The following is a 20,346-nucleotide window of genomic DNA, read 5'->3' as shown; positions in this document are numbered from 1 at the left end:
CAGTGTTGTCTATGTCTATGAGTTATGGATATCTATATATAAAAGGCTAATATACTAGGTGTCCCTCCAACCATCTGACCAGACACTATGATGTGCACTGAACACCAGGGGGCAGACACTCAACAACAGGAGCTGCCATGACGGGCACTGGCCATTTAAAAAGAAATGGCAACGTGGACTTGGCACCGACAAAGCAACACTTGGCTTCCCCCAAGTGGGACACAGGCCCCACCACCACTCTGGAGTGACAGCCCACCAAATTGGAGCCAACGCTGCTGAGACCCCATGGTGTTAAATGTGGCCCACAGCCCAGCCCAGCCAGGAAATGATCACCGTGGGCACCAGGTAATGACATAATGTAGCAATGCCTGACTTGCTCTCCCTAGCAACTAGTCTCCTTGCAGGTTCTTCAGCCTAGGAACACACTTGCTTTATAGCCAGGTGGAAACATTTTACACTTTAACCAAATGTCTGTGAAGTGTTTTCCTATGCCTCATCTCATTTGATCCTCACAGAAGTCCTGGAGTAGTTAGATAGGAGACTTGGTAGAATCCTATTTTCTTTTCATTAGCCATAAAACAGATATTTAGAACATATAGAAACTTGACCCAACTGAAAAGAAGTAAGAAATGGTGGACCTTGAAAATGACTTCAGACTTTCTCACTGTGTAGAATATAGTCAAACACTGCTGCAGTTAAATATTTTACCCTTTGTTCTCCCTGCATTATCTACAATAATAATCTGTTTCATGTTGGTATTTACTGCTGTGTTGCTGACAATTACCTGACAGAGAAGTTGGGATGCTTCACTGGGCTGGAAAAAGTTTAGGTACATCAGAAAGCAGGTCTAATTAAGCAAGTTTATTCTATATCTATAAAAGGCTAAGGTGACTTGCACGTGCATGATACACATAAAGCTCTTGCTGGTACCAATTGCATGCGTGTGTTTTGAACTGTCATTGTCGATTGTGAATTTGGTGGACACTTCTATTGTAGAGAAAGGGCAAATAGCGATATTAAAATATTTATTCTAATTAATTTTTTTCAATGTGCACGAATTTGTGCACTGGGCCACCATTATGCATATAATTTCTTTGGTTCACAGTACACCTTTTGCAGTTCCTTCTATGAATGACAGTTATTCCTATATAGATGAACAAATCTTTACGTTACACAAATAATCTCCTTTTGTTCTCTAAAAGTTTTAATTATTATACATAGTACCAACCACATTTTCTTAAGTCTAAAGATTAGTACAGTCTACAGAACAAGTAAAATGCTTAAAATAAATTGTTGCAGAAATGGTACTACTAATATTCACAGAACATTCTGTCCTTTATTTATACAAGTTCTGTTATTATTTTGCAAAATGCCATATGCTTAGTAAGTCAGTGTATAAGCCAAAATTACTCTTAAAATAGTGAATTAGAAGTGGAAGGCAGACTGACTGTTACAGGAGTCAAACTGACAGCAGTGTGATAGAAGCTTGACAAAAGAAAAATAAAGACAATTATATAGAGACTGAGAAATAGTACAAAGCAGAGCAGTGAGGCCATTTAGTATGGAAGCAAACCACTCTACACAACTGCTCAGTTGTTCCTGAGGTCATAGTTTTGCAGCCACCGTAATAAAAGTCATAAGAATAATGGGGGAGGGGGTAAGATTGCAGTATTCTCTCAGTTATGAAACAAGCCAGGTTATCAAAAGAAAAGGTATTAAATTTTCAGATACTGAAAATATTTGGCTTTTTAGAATGATCTACTTTCCAAGGATTCCTAGAGTTAGAATATCAGTTTGGGTATTGAGAAGCGCATGTCTGCAAATGACTCATTAAAGATCGGATAATAAAATGTATGACTCAAAGAGGAGGAGGGTTCCTTCTTTAATGATAATACTAACCTCAGTATTTGGTTAATAAAGATAATAATAACCCTGATTTAAAGGTTTATCTATATCCTATCTAATAAAAGAGTAATATTAACCATCACTCCACTACACTCACAAGCCATGCCCACCAGCCAATCAGGAGTGAGTATGCAAATTAACCCAACCAAAATGGCTGCAGCCACTGAGCAAACAGGAGGCTTGGGTTTCCCCGGCAATGGAGGAAGCCAACCTTTCTGCACACCCTGGTGGGCCCAGGCCTCCAGTCAAGGTTACAAAGTTTCAATTATAGAAGATAAATAAATCCCAGATACTAGGGCCTCAACTAGGGTCACTGGGGGGCATGGCCAGCCTACAAACCACCACAGGCCCCTCGCCCAGGCCACCCCATGCCCCAAGGGAACCCGACCCTGATCTGGGACAACCTTCAGGGCAAACCAGCTGGCCCCCACCCATGCACCAGGCCTCTATCTTATCTAATAAAAGGTAATATGCAAATTGACCATCACTCCAACACACAAGATGGATGACCCTATGTGGTCAAAGATCCTGCCCCCATGTGGACACAAGATGGCCACCACAAGATGACCAGCAGGGGAGGGCAGTTGGGAGGGACCAGGCCTGCATGGGAGGGCAGTTGGGGGTGACCAGGCCTGCAGGGAAGGGCAGTTGGGGGTGACCAGGCCTGCAGGGGAGGGCAGTTAGGGGCAAACAGGCTGGCAGGGGAGCAGTTAGGCATCAATCAGGCTGGCAGGGGAGTGGTTAGGGGTGATCATGCTGGGAGGCAGAAGCAGTTAGGGGCAATCAGGAAAGCAGGCAGGCGAGCAGTTGGGAGCTAGCAGTCCTGGATTGTGAGAGGGATATCCAACTAGGTCCATTGGGATCGGGCCTAAACGTGCAGTCCGACATCCCTCAAGGGGTCCCATATTGGAGAGGGTGCAGTTTGGGCTGAGGGACAACCCCCCCTCCATGCACGAATTTTGTGCACTGGGCCTCTAGTATATATATAAAGCCAGCAACCAGAATGCCGTAATGACCAGAACAAATGGTCACTATACCTCCCACTGTGGCCAGCAACCGGCACAATTGAGGGGGTGGGGCTGCAAAACTATGAAAATCCTTTAAAACTTCCCCCTGGCCAGTCCTACCCCACCCCGATTGGCCAACAGCCCTTTCCCCCAGCTGTCCCTGCCCCTGATCGCCACCTTTACCCCAATAGGGGGTAGGTCCAGCTGGCCAACCTCCTGAAGCCCCTCCCCTGGCCAGCCCCACTTTTTAATGGGCCCCCACAACCCTGTCCACCTGCAGCCCCTCCTCCTGGCCAACCCTACCCCTAATCTCCCCCCACCCCAATAGGGGGTGGGGCCAGCCAGCCAACCTCATGCAGATTCTCCCTATGGCCAGCCCCACCCCTTATGGGCCCCCACCACTCCCATCAACCTGCACCCCCTTTCCCTGGCTGGCCCTGCTCCTGATTGCCCCCCCAACCCAATAGGGAGCAGGGCTAGCCAGTTAACATCCTGCAGCCCCTCCTCCCACCAGGACTCCACCTGTGCACAAATTCATGCACTGGGCCTCTAGCATGTAGATAAAGTGGAATGAAGGTAATTATTCGGGTAGTGTCAGATTTTGCAGAAAGAACTATATTCGAATGTGAAGGAATTGAAGTGGAGACTATGGAAATTATCTTCTCATTATCCTTAATCTAGGATGAGCCAAATGGGATGGAGCCCACATCTTATAGAAACCAATCCCCAAGGAGAAACTTCTGGGCCAGTCTTATTTGAACGAACTAAATTTAAGGTACAACATTAAAAAAAATCCTGAAACTATATTTTTCCATATGAAACCTATGCATATTAATTAGAGCTTGAAACTATAAGTCATTTGAATAAAAGATGGTAATAGAAAATCCTTTAAAACTTACATGTTGCCTTATGCTAATTCATAAGTATACCTCATTCCTATTGACATGAGCCAAAATTCTTCATCCTTTCTCATGATAATCCTCTATAGGAAGGGAGGATCTGCATGACTATAGTTAGTATACTACATAATTTTATCCATTTCTAGTTGAAAATTAGTTGAACGTTTTTTTCATTTTCTAAAATTACTATAATTTAAAGAAAAATTACCTTTAAGGCTATTTTGAACTTCCAAAGCTATGTCAAGAGCATTAAAGGGCAGAACTGGTTCGTTGGCAATCTGTAAAATCACTTCTCCTGAGAGCTGAAAGAGAAAAAGAAATGGTAGTATTCATATTAAGGGGTTTTGTTTGTTTGTTTTTCATTATTCTATACACTCTTATACATTCATAGTAGCAGAAACACAGGAGATAAAATATACTTTTATACTCTCTTTTTCTTTCCTTTTAAACCTTTATTTTTTTTTATATTTCTATAAAGAAAATAATATCGGTATCTATTTCATGTCTTGGGCTCGTATAAAGAAATATAAATTTGTTTCTGTTTTTTTGGAGCTAAATATTAAAAAAAAGTGTTTCCGTACTTGGAGTTGTGATATTTAAACTTTTAAACAGTCCCTTATAAGACATTTCAGAATGTCACATAATAAACTAGAGAGAAACTGAAAATCAATATCTGGTCATTGAACTAAGTAAAACTTCAGATAAAATTAATGATGAATTGATTTCATTTAAAATATAATTCAATCTAAAAAATGCCTTTAAAATCTTAGGTATTCTTTTCCTTTATGCTTTACTATGTTCCTAATTAGTTTTCTAAAATTTATAAAAACTAATAATGTTTATACCACTTCAAGATCAATTTTTAAATTAAATTTTAAAATATAAAATTCTAAATGGCATCCCCAAAACTCATACTTGGAGTTTTCATACATGTGCATCCCCCACCACAAGACTCCCAAACTGTGTTTGAAAGCCAATATATTCACTACAGCTGAACTAGCATCTCTTAGTAGACTGAAGAAGTCATATGCATTCATATACATCTCAAAGAAACTTCAGATGGGTGGCAAATGCTATTGTTACTCTCCCTCTTTCTCTCAACTGATATTGAGTATTTACTAGGTCTATATAAATGTCCTACATTTCTTATAGACCTAAAGCTGGCATACAGTAAAATGTGGCTGAGTTAATGTTATTAATAAACTATGAAATGTTGTTAGTCAGTGAAAATTCTGTTTTGTAAAACCACAGAAGGGAAATTAGTACACTAAATTGAAACAGTACAGAACACATAAGAGATATAACTTATAAGAAAAATATGGTGTTTAATATTAAAATCCACATACTCAACAAGGGTCAAATTCCATTTAACATTTCAAAGTTATATTTCTCAATTGTTTACACAATTTATATTATGATAAAAATACAATTCAATTTGATATTCTATATGCTTGGAGAAACACATTTCTTAGAAATAAAGAAGGAAAAAGAAACTTTGACATCGCTTTATTTCTTTGAGATATTTTTCTTCCAAATGTAGCAACCACTTCTTCCCCAATGCCTAAGGTCTTTTCAGAGTTTTATCAACAGCTTAGTGATCACAAAAATCCTGGGAAAGTGCCTATTCTGATTATGCCGTCTGCAATAGATTGATATGAATCCTGCTTCTATTCCATCACACCCCATCCAACTCATGCAAAGACACTGATATTTGGAAATAAATTATTTGCAAAAAGAAAATTTTAAAGAAGATTAAGAAGCACTATAGTTTCTTTTTCCAATTTGCACTGGATAATAGAAACTACAGAACAGACATATTTTATTTACACTTTTGGAATCTGGAAACCACACAAAAGATTAAAATGAAAGAATGGGGAGGGAGGAGAAAGGCGACTTCTCTGTGTGCTGCTGGAGTTGTTTTGTTTTGCTTTCTTAAGAGTCATTTGGCAGCTCAAACAACTGGAATATAAGCCAGTTACCTTGTTTTTTCCTTTCAGAGAGAACCTGGCAACAAATTTTGGGATTTCTAAGTCACCTGGCCCATGGTAGACTGCTTAGACTAAATCGGCTTTATTTGCAGCTGCGTAAACAAGAGGGAGATTTGCGTATGCCTTGCCATGAAGTGAGAGGAGATGAGACATATGCATACACTTCTCACCCACTATAGAATTTAACCTTCTTCAGTCATGCCAGACAACCTTCTTTTATATTTATGCAAGGCCCCATTCTTTTTTCAGTGCTTTATACCCAAATATCTCATTTCATTATCTTGACAAGCCAAGAGACAGGTAGTGGGGGCATTAAGCCTGTGTTAAAAACATTGAGTACAAGCCTTACTGGGTTCCAGTCTAAGATGAAGACATAGGAGACTCTTAATTCATCTCCTCTCATGAACATTCCAAGTCTTCAGCTACACACAAAATAATTCCCTCTGAAAAACTCCAGAAATTAACTGAGTGATTCCTAGGCTAAGGAAAAAAACAACACAAAAAACAAAAAAAACAAAACCCACACACATAAAAATGATAAGAAAGTCTGAGACATACTCTGGCCCTAAAGACCACTGCACCACAGGGATCTACAATGTGTCAGGAGCTCACAACTCTTAGCTTTTCTCTGAGGAGAGAAGTGTTTGGATCCACCATCTAGTGTCCTAACCTTTAAGATTTATATTTGAGGGATAGAAGGCCAAAATACCTAGCACTGAAAGCCATTGGGGCTTGTGTCCACAAAATCCACAACACTATAGCAAACAAAAAAACAGGTCTTGAACATCTTGGTGGCTAAGGTTCAGTGCAGAGGCTTCAGGCAAAAAATAAATAAAGAAAATAAAAGACCATGTCCTAGTCTTTCCTTGAAAAAAGTTCTAGCTGCATATCTAAAAATCTACAGCCTGAGGGTTCTAATTTAACACACATCTATGGGCCAAATGAAATCCTCTTTGGAGATTGGAGAGAAAGCAAGCGCCATCTTTGTGTACTCCCTCTGCTCTGCTGCAAGTCACTGATGTTGTTCTGAAAGGAGGTTGTGTACATGCTTGGTACCTAGATGTGTAGCTACCACTCAGGAAATGCATCCCTTGATCTTCTGACTATGATGGTCAGTTGGGGCTTGCATTCATGGTCCCACAGAATGTAGCAAAAAACACTTCTCTTTTGTTAATGTATTTTCAATTTATTTCAGAGAGGAAGGGAGAGGGAGAGAGAGAGATAGATATATCAATCATGAGAGAAAATCATTGATCATTTGCCTCCGGTACATCCCCCACTGCAACCCTGGCATCTGCCCTGAGCAGGAATTGAACCATGACTTCCTGGTTCATAGGTCAATGTTCAACCACTGAGCCATGCCAGCCAAAAAACACTTCTTAACTGGCTAATGCTCCAGGGCTCAGTATACAGGTGAGGTAGCAGAGTGAAATATGCATCTCCTAACTTTCCCCTGAAAGAAGTTTATTACATGCTTCAAAAGTTGGTGCCTGAGCACTTGGCTTTCAATCAGCCTGCATCTAGGTGCTAAGATCCTCCCTTTGGGACACTGACAGATCTTGGCACATCTTCAACTACTGGGAGCCACTAAAAACAAAGAATTCAGCTTGGACAATCACAAAGATTTGATAGACAACCAAGAGCTAGAGCCAGGCTGAATGATAAGGTTCGTCTCCTACAGGAGACCATTTCATCAAGAATAGGAGAGGTAACTAGTTTATCAGATGAACAGAAGCAAACACAGAGTCAAGGAAAATGAAGAAACAAAGAAATATGCTTCAAACAAATAACAAAATAAAATTCCAGAAACAGAATTCAATAAAATGAAGGTGTTATTTACTTGATAAAGAGTTCAAAATAATTGCCATAAATTTGCTCACCAAGATTAGGAGAACAATGCATGAGCAAAGACATAATTTTAATAAAGAGATAGAAAAATACAAGAAAGTACCAAACAGAAACCATAAAGGTGAATAATACAATATTTGAAATTAAAAATTAAATACAAGGTTTTAACATCAGATTAGATCAAATGGAAGAAAGAACTGGCAAACTCAAACACAGAACAGTGGAATTCATCTAGTCAGAAAAGAAAAAAGAATGAATAAGAGTAAAGATAGCTTAAGGAACATATGGGACACCATCAAATGGATCAATATAATTAAGCATTATACAGTATGTGACCCAGATAGAGAAAAGAAAGAGACAGAAACCTTATTTAAAGACATAATGGTTGAACACTTCTAAATTTGGGGAAAGAAACAGACATCCACATCCAGGAATCCCAGACAGTTTTAAATAAGATAAATCCAAAGACACCCACACCAAGACACATTATAATTTAATTGGCAAAAGTTAAAGTCAAGGGGAACATCTTTTTTTTTTTTTTCTTTATATGTGTCCTTATTCCCCGAAAAGAGCCCTAGCTGATGAGGCTCAGTTGTTTGGGCATCGTCCCATGCACCAAAAGGTTGCAGGTTTGATTCCCGGTCAGGGCACATTCCTGGATTGTAGGCTCCATCCCATGTGGAGGGCGTCAGGAGGCAGTGATTGCTTTTTTGTTCACATAAATGTTTCTCTCTCTCCCTCTTACTCTACAAATCAATAAACAATCTTAAAAAAATAAACAGCAAAATACAAACAACTTGTTACTTAAGGGACATTTTTATAAGACTATCAGCAAATTTATCAACAGAAAGTGTATAAGTTGGGAGAGATTGGAATTATATATTTAACTAGAGGCCCAGTGCACAAAATTCATGCATGGGAGGGTCCCCTCAGCCCAGCCTGCACCCTCTCCAATCCAGGACCCCTTGGGAGATGTCCGACTGCCGGTTTAGGCCCGATCCCAGGGATCGGGCCTAAACCGGCAGTCGGACATCCCTCTCATAATCCTGGACTGCTGGCTCCTAATCGCTCACCTGCCTGCCAGCCTGATCGCTCCTCACTGCCTCTGCATGCCGGCCTGGTCCCCCCCAACTGCACCCCCCCCCCTGCTGGCCTGGTCACCCCTAACTGCCCCTCCGCTGGCCTGGTCGCCGCTTACTGCCCCCCCGCCAGCCTGGTCACCCCTAACTGGCCCGCCTGCTGGCCTGGTTCCCCACACAGCCTGCTTGTTCAGTTGTTTGGTCGTTCCTCACTAACACCTCTGCCGGCCTAGTCATAGGCAGCCATCTTGTGAGGATGGGAGGGTTAATTTGCATATTACCTCTTTATTATACATGAAGGGCTGAAAGAAAAAAATATGCCAATCAACCAATAAATAATACTTTTCCCAGCAGAATTTCCCTTTAGAATTGAAAGAGAGATCGAGTTTTTCAAACAAGTAAAAGCTAAAAAAGCTTATTACCACTAGTCCAGCCTTACAAAAAATGTTAGAGGGAATTCTTCAAGCTGAAACAAAAGGATGGCAATTAGTAACAGCAAAAACATATTCAAGTATAAATTTTACTGGAAAAGGCAAATATATAGTTAAATTCAGAATACTCTAATATTTTTTTAATAACTGGTTTTGCTTTATTCTGCAGTTCACATATGACAGCTCCAAACCCAACACTTAGATTTTTTTTCTTCTGAATTTATTGTTTCTTCAGATGTATCTCAACAGAGACCATTTCTTCCAGTAGCATATGCTGTCTGATCCTCATGCGGTGGGGACATGCAGGCTTTCAAAGACTCTGGCTCTGCAGCACCGGAACCTGGGCCCTCCCCTTGGACGGCACTCCTGTCTGTGATGGGGTCTGCCCTGGTCCCATTTCCCTGAGGTGCCCTGAGGCCTGGAATGCCAAACAGGTTCCATGTATGTGCCAACTCTGAACGAACATTGGGAGCTGCCTGGAGCCCAGGGGTGAGGGTAGTGAGGCAGGTGGTGTCTGGGTTCCATTACAAAGAACATGGTATTTGACGGGCAATATCTGCCATGGCAACACCCACCTGACATGAATGGAATGGGGATGTTGGGGAAACAGGCTGCCACCAGCTCAATTCAGAAAGGGGCAAGGTGTTCATTCCATCCTTGCCTTGGGTGGTTATTCTCCCTGGCCAGGTGGGCTGAGAAGGCAGTCTGATGGCCACAAAGCTGCAAGTGGCTTCCCCAGCCCCAGCTTGACGGGCTTGGAAGGGCAGCAAATGCAGGGCCCCAGGGGGGTCTGCATATAGCAGCTTCCCCTCTGGAGGCAGTTTATTTAGGCAGAGACAGCTGGCTGGCTGTCAACTTGAGTCAGATGCAACATGGGTATAAAATAATTTCCATGGCACTTACACAGAAATCACCGTAATCTATAGTTAAACTCTCAATAATTTCCGGTCTAAATTAAAAAGCTTCATCTTCAATGTGCTACTGAGAAACTAAAATAGAGTAAAAGGATAGTCTTACTTTAGTCAAGTTCCAGAATGAGAGCACACTGCATTGAAAAGTACTGTCTTAGAAGAAGACGCAAGGGTGTGTGTAAAGAATGTTTCTAGAAAATACCATAGGCACCAAACATAACCCCAACCTGGCCTTCTGTTTCCCCTTGGAGCCAATTCATACTCTGGGTGGGGAGGCGACTTCATCCAGCTGACTTTGGGAATGTCATAGTGTTCAGTGAGTATATCCAAGTGTCTGTTGAAGTCCTCCACTCTTTGCTTGTGGGTTTTGGGGGCTTTCTTCAAGATCCTTTCCATTTGCCACTTTTCCTGAATCTTCTCGAAGGCCACCTGGGCCAGGGTCAGCTTGTCCTGGCCTTGCCACTTTTTCTCCTTGTTCTTTTTGCTTGTTCTGATGGCTTCCAGGAGTTTCACGTATCCTTCTTTATCTTCTTCCACTTGGTCATACCAACCTCTGCAAGCCTTTCAGCTTCAAGGGCCCCTTTTGGACCTGCTTGTAGGCTTCCATGCAGCCCACGCACAGCTCAGTAGTAAACTCCAGAATATTCTAATCTTTGATAGTGATAAATTTCTCATAAATATAGTATAAAGGTTATATAATAAAAATATTAACATAACTATAACCACAATAATATTTTACTGACTATTCAATATTAAAGAGGCACATTGGGACATCAAAACATAAAATGTAGAAGATGTAGGAGAGTTAAAATGGAGAGAGCTTTAGTATGCATTTGAACTCAAGTTGCCTTCAGCTTAAAATAGACAATTATAAATATAAGGTATTTTATAAAGCCCTCATGGTAATCACAAAATTACAAACCTATAAAATATATACAAAAATGAAAAAAAAAAAAACTTGAAATATACCACTACAGAAAATTATCAAATCACAAAGGAAGAGAGCAAGAGACATATAAAGACACAGAGGAATTACAACAGCCAGAAAACAATTAACCAAATGGCAATAGTAGGTCCATAACTATCAATAATTACCTTAAATGTAAATGGACTAAATTTTCCATTAAAAAAAGATATAGAGTGGCTGAATGAATAAAAATACAAGACCTAACTATATCCTGCATACCAGAAACTTCATCTTTAAGAATAAATCCAGACTGAATGCAAAGGGATGGAAAAAGATTTCATACAAATGAAAACCCAAAGATATGAGAGGCTGGTATCCTATATAATAAAGAGGTAATATGCAAATTGACCATAACTCCAACACACAAGATGGCTGCCCCCATGTGGTCAAAGATGGCTGCCCCCATGTGGACACAAGATGGCCACCACAAGATGGCCAGCAGGGGAGGGCAGTTGTGGGCAATCAGGACAGCAGAGGAAGGTAGTTGGGAGGGACCAGACCTGAAAGGGAGGGCAGTTGGGGGTGATCAGGCCTGCAGGGGAGGGCAGTTGGGGGAGACCAGCCCTGCAGGGGAGGGCAGTGGGGGGAACCAAGCCTACAGGGCAGGGCAGTTGGGGGGGACCAAACCTGTAAGGGCGGGTAGTTGGGGGGGAACTAGGCCTGCAGTGGAGGGCAGTTAGGGGTGACCAGGCTGGCAAGGGAGGGAAGTTAGGGGTGACCGGACCAGCAGGGGAGTGCAGTTGGGGGCAACCAGGCCTGCAGGGGAGGACAGTTAGGGGTGACCAGGCTGGCAGGGGAGGGAAGTTAGGGGCGACCAGGCCATTGGGGGATGGAAGTTAGGGGTGACCAGGCCAGCAGGGGAGGGCAGTTAGGGGTAATTGGGCTGGCAGGGGAGGCAGTTAGGGGCAACCAGGCTGGCAAGGGAGGGCAGTTAGGGGCAATCGGGCCAGCAGGGGAGCAGTTAGGCATCGATCAGGCTGGCAGGGGAGTGGTTAGGGGGTGATCAGGCTGGCAGGCAGAAGCAGTTAAGGGCAATCAGGCAGGCAGGCAGGCGAGCGGTTGGGAGCCTGCAGTCCTGGATTGTGAGAGCGATGTCTGACTGTCCTCAAGGTGTCCCAGATTGGAGAGGGTACAGGCTGGGCTGAGGGACACACACACACCCAGTGCATGAATTTTGTGCACCGGGCCTCTGGTATTTATATAAGATGACAATTGTACTAATAGACAAAGAAGAGCACAATATAATGATAAAAGGGAGCAATCCAACAAGAGGATATAGCATTTACAAATGTTTATGACCAAACATAGGAGCATCTATACAGCAAATATTAATAGCCCTGGAAGGAGAAAATAGACAGCAATACAATAATATCCCTCTTTCAAATATGGATAGATCATCCAGACTGGAAATCCATAGGAAAACTTTGAACTTAAATCAGACATTAGACAATTTGGACTTAGACATGTACAGAACATTCCATCCAACAGAGAACAATAAATATTTTTTCCTCAAATACGCATGGAGCACCCTCCAGGATCGATCATATGTTAGGTCACATGATCTATCCTACGTTAGGCCACAGAATAAAAGTGTTAGATTAAGAAGGTTCCAATCATATCCAGCATCTTTTATGACCACAATGGTATATATCTAGAAATTGATAACAAGAATTGGAAAATTCACAAATATTTTGAGATTTGGAGTGATGAAGGTCTCATTGGCTCAGGCAGCTCAAATGTCTATCATTGACAATGGTGTTATCCTTGACAACAAGAGCTGTGTGGGGTTCCATATGGCAGTAAGAGCTATTGGGGTCCTCAGAGGCAAGGGACCAGGGTGGTGGTAGTGGTGGTGGCCAGAGCTGACAGTATGCTCATGACTGTGAAGCTGGCTGCAGGTGCCGCGCATGGTGGCAGGGTTTTGGCTGCAGGTACACACACATTGGCAAGGGCCTCAGCCAGTGGCAAGGGCTAGGGCCAACTGTAGGTGTATGAGCAGCTATGGGGTCTAAACTCTCAGTGTGCACTTGTCCATTTGCAGGGACTAGTTGCACACCCACACACTTTGCTGAGGTCCAATGAGAGTAGTCAGTGCCAGCAGCATGCAGGTGTTCACTGCAGGGCCAATCTGCAGGTGCACGCAGCAGTACAGGCCTGTGACAACAGTCAGGACCGGATCCAAGTACACAAACAGCTGTGGGTGCCTTGGCTGTCAGCTTGTACTCACATGGTTACAGGGGCTAGCCATGGGCACACATACACAATAGTAGAGGCTGGAGACAGAAGTCAAGGCCAGCAGTGTGATAGGCACCTGTCCCCAGCCTCTACTGTTGTGTGTTGTATTTCAATGTTTAAAGAGTGTTTTTAGGAATGTAATAAAGGAAAATATATATACAAATACATTTTTCTTGAACTTTATGGATCATATTCTGTTGCCTTGTTGCTTTATATGGAGGTATTTTTATATTTTCTGACTTTGTCACAATCTTTCCCTTACTAGTCCAGAGAGAAAAGTATGTATATGTATTAATTCAACTGTGAGTAATAGAGGATAGTTATTGTCCCCCTCAATTACTCTGTTTCATTGACCAGTATGGTGACAGTATCTGCCTAAGGCTTTGAATGAATTTACTAGATAATGCATGAACAATGTGGTTAGACATAAATAGGTTCATTAAAGCAATAGCACTACCATGGTTCTACAATTTAATTTTTTTTTTAGTTACAGGCAGAAACACCCAGTAAACTTGTGATTTCTTCCATTTTATAATTCAAAATTAAAGTAACCATAGTTTATACCTCAAACCTAAGCTGTAAGTCAAACTATCACAGTGGAATTGTTTTTATGTCATCAGTCAGACTTAAAATGCAATATATCCTACTCTAGAAAGTAGGGCTGTGAGATAATCATAACACCTGTTTATGGGTTAGTGTGAGAAAGAAATTGAGAGAGACTGGGTTGCTATGGCTTGGTGTAACATAATCTGACAGGTAGTATATGAATCAGGAACCATCCCACCAGTGTCTATTGAGCCTTTATTATGTTACCATCACTGTGATATGGGAGAAAAGAGAAATATAAGACAGTTTCTTTCCTTAGGAGTTATTTTCCCTATAGAGACAAGTCCTACCACTTTCACACAATTAAAGAAAGAAGTTAACAGTAGAAAATCAGTAAGCACCAATTTTTTAGTCCACATTAAACACATTATGCAACTGTACCACATGTATACATTTTGGGCTTGAGAATCTAAAATGTTAAAAGGGGGAAATATTCCAGATGAGGTGAATAAAATGTGCTAAAACCTTGGGGCAGAAATAAGTAAACTTAAATAAATAAACTTTCTAGAGAAACAAGAATAAACCACTATAACTAAAGTGGAGTTCTTGACATGGGAAGTAAGTTTGTATGTAGTATGTGGGGCAGGGAGTCAGAAAACCCTAAAACTCAACCAAGGCATATGGGCAAGATTCAGTGATCTGTAGGGAGTCCTTCTCACTTCCCTTATCTTTCAGAACTGAGGCATCATTGATATATTGTGGTCTGGTGAGAGCCTTCATAACATGGTTTTGTGCTGCCTGGTGCCCTTCAGGCTATTATGTTCATCCTGACGTGACCTGACTCTGATTTATGTCACTTTATAGTAGAAAACTCCAAACTCCCAATTTAGCAACAAATGCCCTGTGGGTAACAAACCTCAGGGCAGCCAGCCATGGGCGAGGGGAATCAGGGATCTCAGAAATGAGCAGAGCAAGTGCCCCCTCCCAGACCTCAGGATTTCTTTCCAAAGCTGTGACATCAACAGAGGACAGGAAGCAAGGACATACTCCTGACATACCCAGCCCATTTTCCCAGCAAAAACAGAAATTAAATGGTGTAGAGCAAAATTAATATACCCCTAAATACATAAAATGTATGTACCCCTAACATGGCTAAAATCCAGAATTAAGATTCTCGTTATCTTTCATCTGGAATATTCCCCAAATTCCCTGATTGATCTAAATGTCTGCCTCTAACCCATTATCCACTTTATAGCCAAACTATATAACACATTTACTTATTTTAAGTAAATTTCTTGTGCACGCCCCAAAACAGACCTGCCCATGCAAGGCTTTTCTCATGAGTAGAGCCAGATATTGACTATAATTATTAAGTAGTTACATGCTATAGGATGCTATGAGGAGGTGTACAGGTATCCTAAAATCTGAGGGACTAGGAAAGGCTTCTGGGCGAAAACTTCCTCTGTAAGGAAGGCACTGGGTAGGCTGTATATCATCCAGGTAAGAATCAGAAGCAGCATATTTCATGCCAAGCACATGCTCTTACATCAGTTGACACAAGGTTGCTTAGTTGGATTTTGCATATTTTTATACAATAATAAATTTAAAATGTTGAAAATGCATTTTATTATCTTACATCTATTTCATTAAAGTCTCTTCCAAAAAAAGTTTGTGTTTTTGGGTGGAAAGAGCTGGCTGTCCGCCTACTCCGCCCACTACCACAACAGAAACTGAGTTTTCTGTCATTGCAGATACCACTGTAGGTGTGGCAAAGAGGGGAGGCGCTGTTTATTTTTAATAAAAGGTAATTGTACATTAAATCGTGCACTTAGTCAGTTATCCAAAGTAATTAATCATAGAAAGTTAGAGCATGGATTTAGCAAAGTTTATAATAATGCTACAGACACATACATCAAATATGCAGAATGCGGGAAGACAGAAGAGTTCAATGATTTTCTATTTATAGCTTATTTTTAGAGATTGCATTTTCAGAGCATAACACTGAATATTGGTACACACAAAATAATGTGGTTTTAGTTTGCTCTTCAGAAATTTAATAAAACAGTGCTTTAGTAAAGAATAAAGATTGCATTTCTTTCTAACACCTACTCCTTAAGCAAAGGATATATTGATAACAATGAATTCAATTGTATAAGTCAATTATTTATTTAATAATATTATCATTTTGATGTTAATTGTTAATGTAATTATTTACTTCTGTGTATACTAGTTGAAAAACCAACAAAAATAAAATAATCATCTATAGATTTGGCTACCTGGTAAAATTTTATGTACATATGGAATTGCACAACCAAAGCACACTCTCACGCTTTGGAATTTTCATGGTTTCTCTGTTCTTCACATGCTGCTTAGCAATAGACAGGATTCTTATAGCTCCTTTCTTCTCAAACATCTTGGCATATCCCACAGAACAACACTGAACAACGAATAAAAAAGTTCTTAATATTATTATCAAACACCTGTTACCCAGTGTTACATGAGTCTTAATTTCATATTTAATTAATTTTTATCTTAGAACTATTAATTTTGAAGAAGTGCTTATTAAAGCACATACAATTCAGGAGTCCTTGGATAATTGCTATAAAGTAGTTCTTGTTGTTAAGGAGGTTATAGGTTGGAAGCTAAGATATCAGCAAGAAAAAACAAATGAGCGTATAAAATGGTGCTTCCAAGTGTTCAATAAGAACACTGTGGTCATTGTGAACAGCAATGGCCCAAACACAATTTCTGGAGATTTCACTTCTGTTGGACCTTAAATAAAAAATACAGTTTAGAGAGGCGGGTAGAGTTTAGGGGAGTAGTCTCAGCAAGATCAACAGGCAACCAAGTGTTCTGACTAACCCCTGGGAAGTCAGTTTTGATGGAACGATGATTCTTTTAAAGGAACAAATGAAAATGAAGTTTAGAAAAAGTACATATTTTGAGAGATTTCTTTCCTTGTCAATAAGTTCCTCATAAAGGGAAAAGGCATGCCATTTATGTTGAGATGTCTTATCAAATTTTAAAAAAATTAACAATACCGATTATTAATAAATGAACCTAGAAAAAGGCTTATGCCATTCCACATAACAGGTCAAAGCAAAACCTGCTCTGGAAAGGTAAAGATAACATTTTGATTTCTGCATTTTATTTGGTAATTAATGACTTGTGTTCCCATGTTACCACCATCACCAAAGTTCATATCTGTACTCATGTTGTTAAAAACACAATATCTTCCGACTTAGAATATAGAGACTTAGCCCTTGCACCTTTGTGCCCTGAGTTTCCTTGTCTGTGAGACCTTACTGTCTAAAACTCAATAACACTATTCTCTTGAATTGTTAACCTGTGGTTGGTCATCGAGGGGTCCTGAGATTATTGAGGAAGTCAGTCTAATAACAGAGGTTTGGGACTATCTAAAGAGCTTAATGTGACTACTTTCTAGAATGTGAAGTGGATTTTAACCAACCTCCATATTTTCCCTAAAAAAGCCCATGTTTTCTTTATAAAGATGCGCTGAAGTGAGCAGTCGCCTCTACACAGGAGATCTGTGTAAAGGCCAGGGCTCCACAGAGCACGCCTCTGAGAGGAGGAAGGTAAATTCTTCCCACAAACTTCAGGAGCCCGTCTTCCTTCACTTCCTGAAGTTTGAGTGATCATTGTATTTTTAGTTCTTCAGAGTATATAAGAACATTATTTTATGGTGTATGTACCATCGTGTATGTATGCTCACACTTTGTAAAGGAACTAGGCAAATAAAGAGGTGATATGATAAATGTGGGGCTTTTGCATATTCCAAAGGAGGGTAGAAGATAGAAGCAAGTGTTAATTGAAAATCTTCTATGTGTCATACATTTCAATAGAACTATGAACACATGAGTTCATTTAATTATACCAACAAACCTGCCAGATCACATTAAGCAATTATGGTAATAGTTGGAGCAAGGCTGTGAAGGGATTCGTATGTTATAGTAAAGTATATAGACTTTGTACTACAGACCAGAATATCTGTGTCTGATCTCTGAACTATCTGCATCAGAAGCACCTATGAAAGTTTTTAAAAATAAACAATTTTAAACATAATCCCACCCCAGCATACACAGATACAAGATTCTAAATCAGTTGACCTGCATAGAAAAGCTAGAATTCATCATTTTAAAATAAGGATCCCTCATTATTCTGACACAAGTGGTTGAGGGATTAGACTTTGAGAGCTAGCCTTATAGACAGCATAATCTAATAAAAGATATTTGGGTGGGTAACTGACATTATCAAATGTATATATTTATCTAAGTATATATTTTATGATGATATCAAACTTTTATATAGAAAATGTAAAACCTAAGTAAGAATGTGATGGCAAACTACATATATAATATTAATAAGAGGAGGCATAAGAATACATTTAGCAAACTTAAAAACAAAGCGATAACAGCAATTCTGAAAAGCTTATGAAAGCATTCAGGTAAACTTTAACTTTGGAAGAATGTATCATTTAATAGAAATGTATGTTTCTTCATTTAAAATATATATTTAATGGGAAACAGCATCCAAAGTGGCTATATTTAGTAATGTGACTGTTTCATATTTCATTTAATATATAATAAGGTGCTAACAATGTACCATTTTTAAAGGGGATGGGCAAACCAGTGCCCCTTCATTTAACTTATTTAGAAGATTGAGGACACAAACTGGGGTGGATCTATTGAATTGAATTAGGCAGATTAAGAAGTGCCAGGGTTTTATTGTGTCAGATCTGTACGATGCCTTTCAGGTACTTTATTTTTCTCATTTTTTAATGAACAAAATTAATTGCTAAATTATTATATATCTGAAATATATAATTTAAATATACATTTATAAGTAACAAAAATAATACTCCAAAGTTCAAACCATTTACATTAATTTATGGTGCAGTAAGTAATGAAAGAAATATTGGCTGCCTGATATCACCTCAATTTGCAGAAAAGGGTTAAAAATGGAAATAACTTGCTTAACATTACACATCTGTTTAGAGGCAACACTAGAAATGGTACTAAGATCTTGGAACTCTCAATGCTTGCTTTTTACACAACAAAATGCTAGAAGTAAAACTCAAATTGTTTGTGTGTGTGATAAAAGTATGGAGGAAGAATGGAAAATTTGGTAAACACACCATATACACCTAAAGTATCCTAGTGACTGTAGGCTATGAAATTTGTTCATTCCATTATCATGGCACATCTATTATGATGTATTAAAAATAATTTCTTGAGTCCATCATCCTGTCTCTAACACCTCTAGAAGGAAACTCACCATCTACACTAATAAAAGATAAAGATTCAAATTGACCATACCTTAGTGATGCCCACCAGCCAATCAGGAGTGAGTATGCAAATTAACCCAACAAAGATGGTGGGTTAATTTGCATACACAGGTGCCAGTGGCCAGGGGCGGGATGCTTGAGTCATCACCATGGCGATGACACAGGTGTTTCACATCGCCCCAGCCGCTCCAGGCCTCTAGGCAGCTTGGGAAGGCAGAAAGGCAGCTCCAGGCCGGAGCAAAGGCTGTGCTGGTAACCAGGGTAAGGAAGGCCCATTCTGCACAAATCTTTGTGCATCAGGCGTCTAGTTTATGATAAAGCACAAACATGTCTCTTCTAGGTACACTCCCTTATCTAGTAACCCTAACTTCCGTCCTCGTTCTAGAGTTAGCAAGGTATCCGAGGATACCAATGTATCCTTAGTTTCCCTGTACCCTTCAGGTAATTTTTGATCTATCACTTTCTGAGAACAGTGCATTAAAACTCTTACATTGTGATTCTGAATGTATTAAATCCTTCTTATAATTTGATGAGTTTTCATTCTGTAAAAATGTTGGTTGGAGCCTACATATTCAGAATTGCTATACCTTCTTGGATATTTATTCCCTTTATCCTAATGAGATAATATTCTAATTGAACTTCTAATCTAAGTTTGTGCTTTAGAATATATTTTGTGTGATGTTGATAATCCTATATCAGTTTTCTTTGTTTAGTATTTGCTTGGCATATAATTTTTAAAATCCATTTACTTTTAGATTTTGTCTCATAATATTTTTTATAAATTGAAATTAGAACACAACTGCAGTTCTTAAAATTAAAAAAAAAACGTCTGAAAAAAATCCTTTTTTTAAAATATATTTTATTGATTTCAGAGAGGAAGGGAGAGGGAGAGAGAGATAGAAACAGCAATGATGAGAGAGAATCATTGATCAGCTGCCTCCTGCACACCCCACACTGGGGATCGAGCCCACAACCCAGGCATGTTCCCTTGGCCAGAATCGAACCTGGGACCCCTCAGTCCACAGACCGATGTTCTATCAACTGAGCCAAATCAACTAAGGCTGAAAAAAATTTTTTTCAACTGATTAAACCTACTTATAGTTACTAAAATTACAAATATGTTTGCAGTTATTTTATTATCTTATTTTGTATTTTCTAGATAATAATCTCTCTATTTGCTTCCTTTTTATCTTTTTGAAGTCCAATGGTTTGACTGAGTTTTATT

At 39.8% G+C, this 20,346-nt stretch overlaps 1 protein-coding gene and 1 pseudogene across 7 annotated transcripts in view; both read right to left on the bottom strand.

Moving 5' to 3' along the window:
* Positions 1 to 20,346, bottom strand: part of NAALADL2 (N-acetylated alpha-linked acidic dipeptidase like 2) — a 1,181,205-nt gene that overhangs the window by 62,415 nt on the left and 1,098,444 nt on the right. For all 6 annotated transcript variants that reach the window (XM_079765801.1, XM_079765802.1, XM_079765799.1 and 3 more), the window contains one exon: positions 4,020 to 4,113. In XM_079765801.1, the coding sequence (XP_079621927.1) occupies positions 4,020 to 4,113 (94 nt within the window). The remainder of the gene's footprint in view (positions 1 to 4,019; positions 4,114 to 20,346) is intronic.
* LOC307097212 (protein FAM32A-like) lies at positions 10,180 to 10,675 on the bottom strand (annotated as a pseudogene). The gene has a single exon. The product of its transcript is annotated as a protein FAM32A-like (transcript).

The sequence above is a fragment of the Cnephaeus nilssonii genome (genome assembly GCF_951640355.1).
Source record: "Cnephaeus nilssonii genome assembly, chromosome: 3".
NCBI lineage: Eukaryota > Metazoa > Chordata > Mammalia > Chiroptera > Vespertilionidae > Cnephaeus > Cnephaeus nilssonii.
The sequence above is the reverse complement of the archived record's forward strand: the minus strand, read 5'-3'. Positions and strand labels throughout refer to the sequence as shown.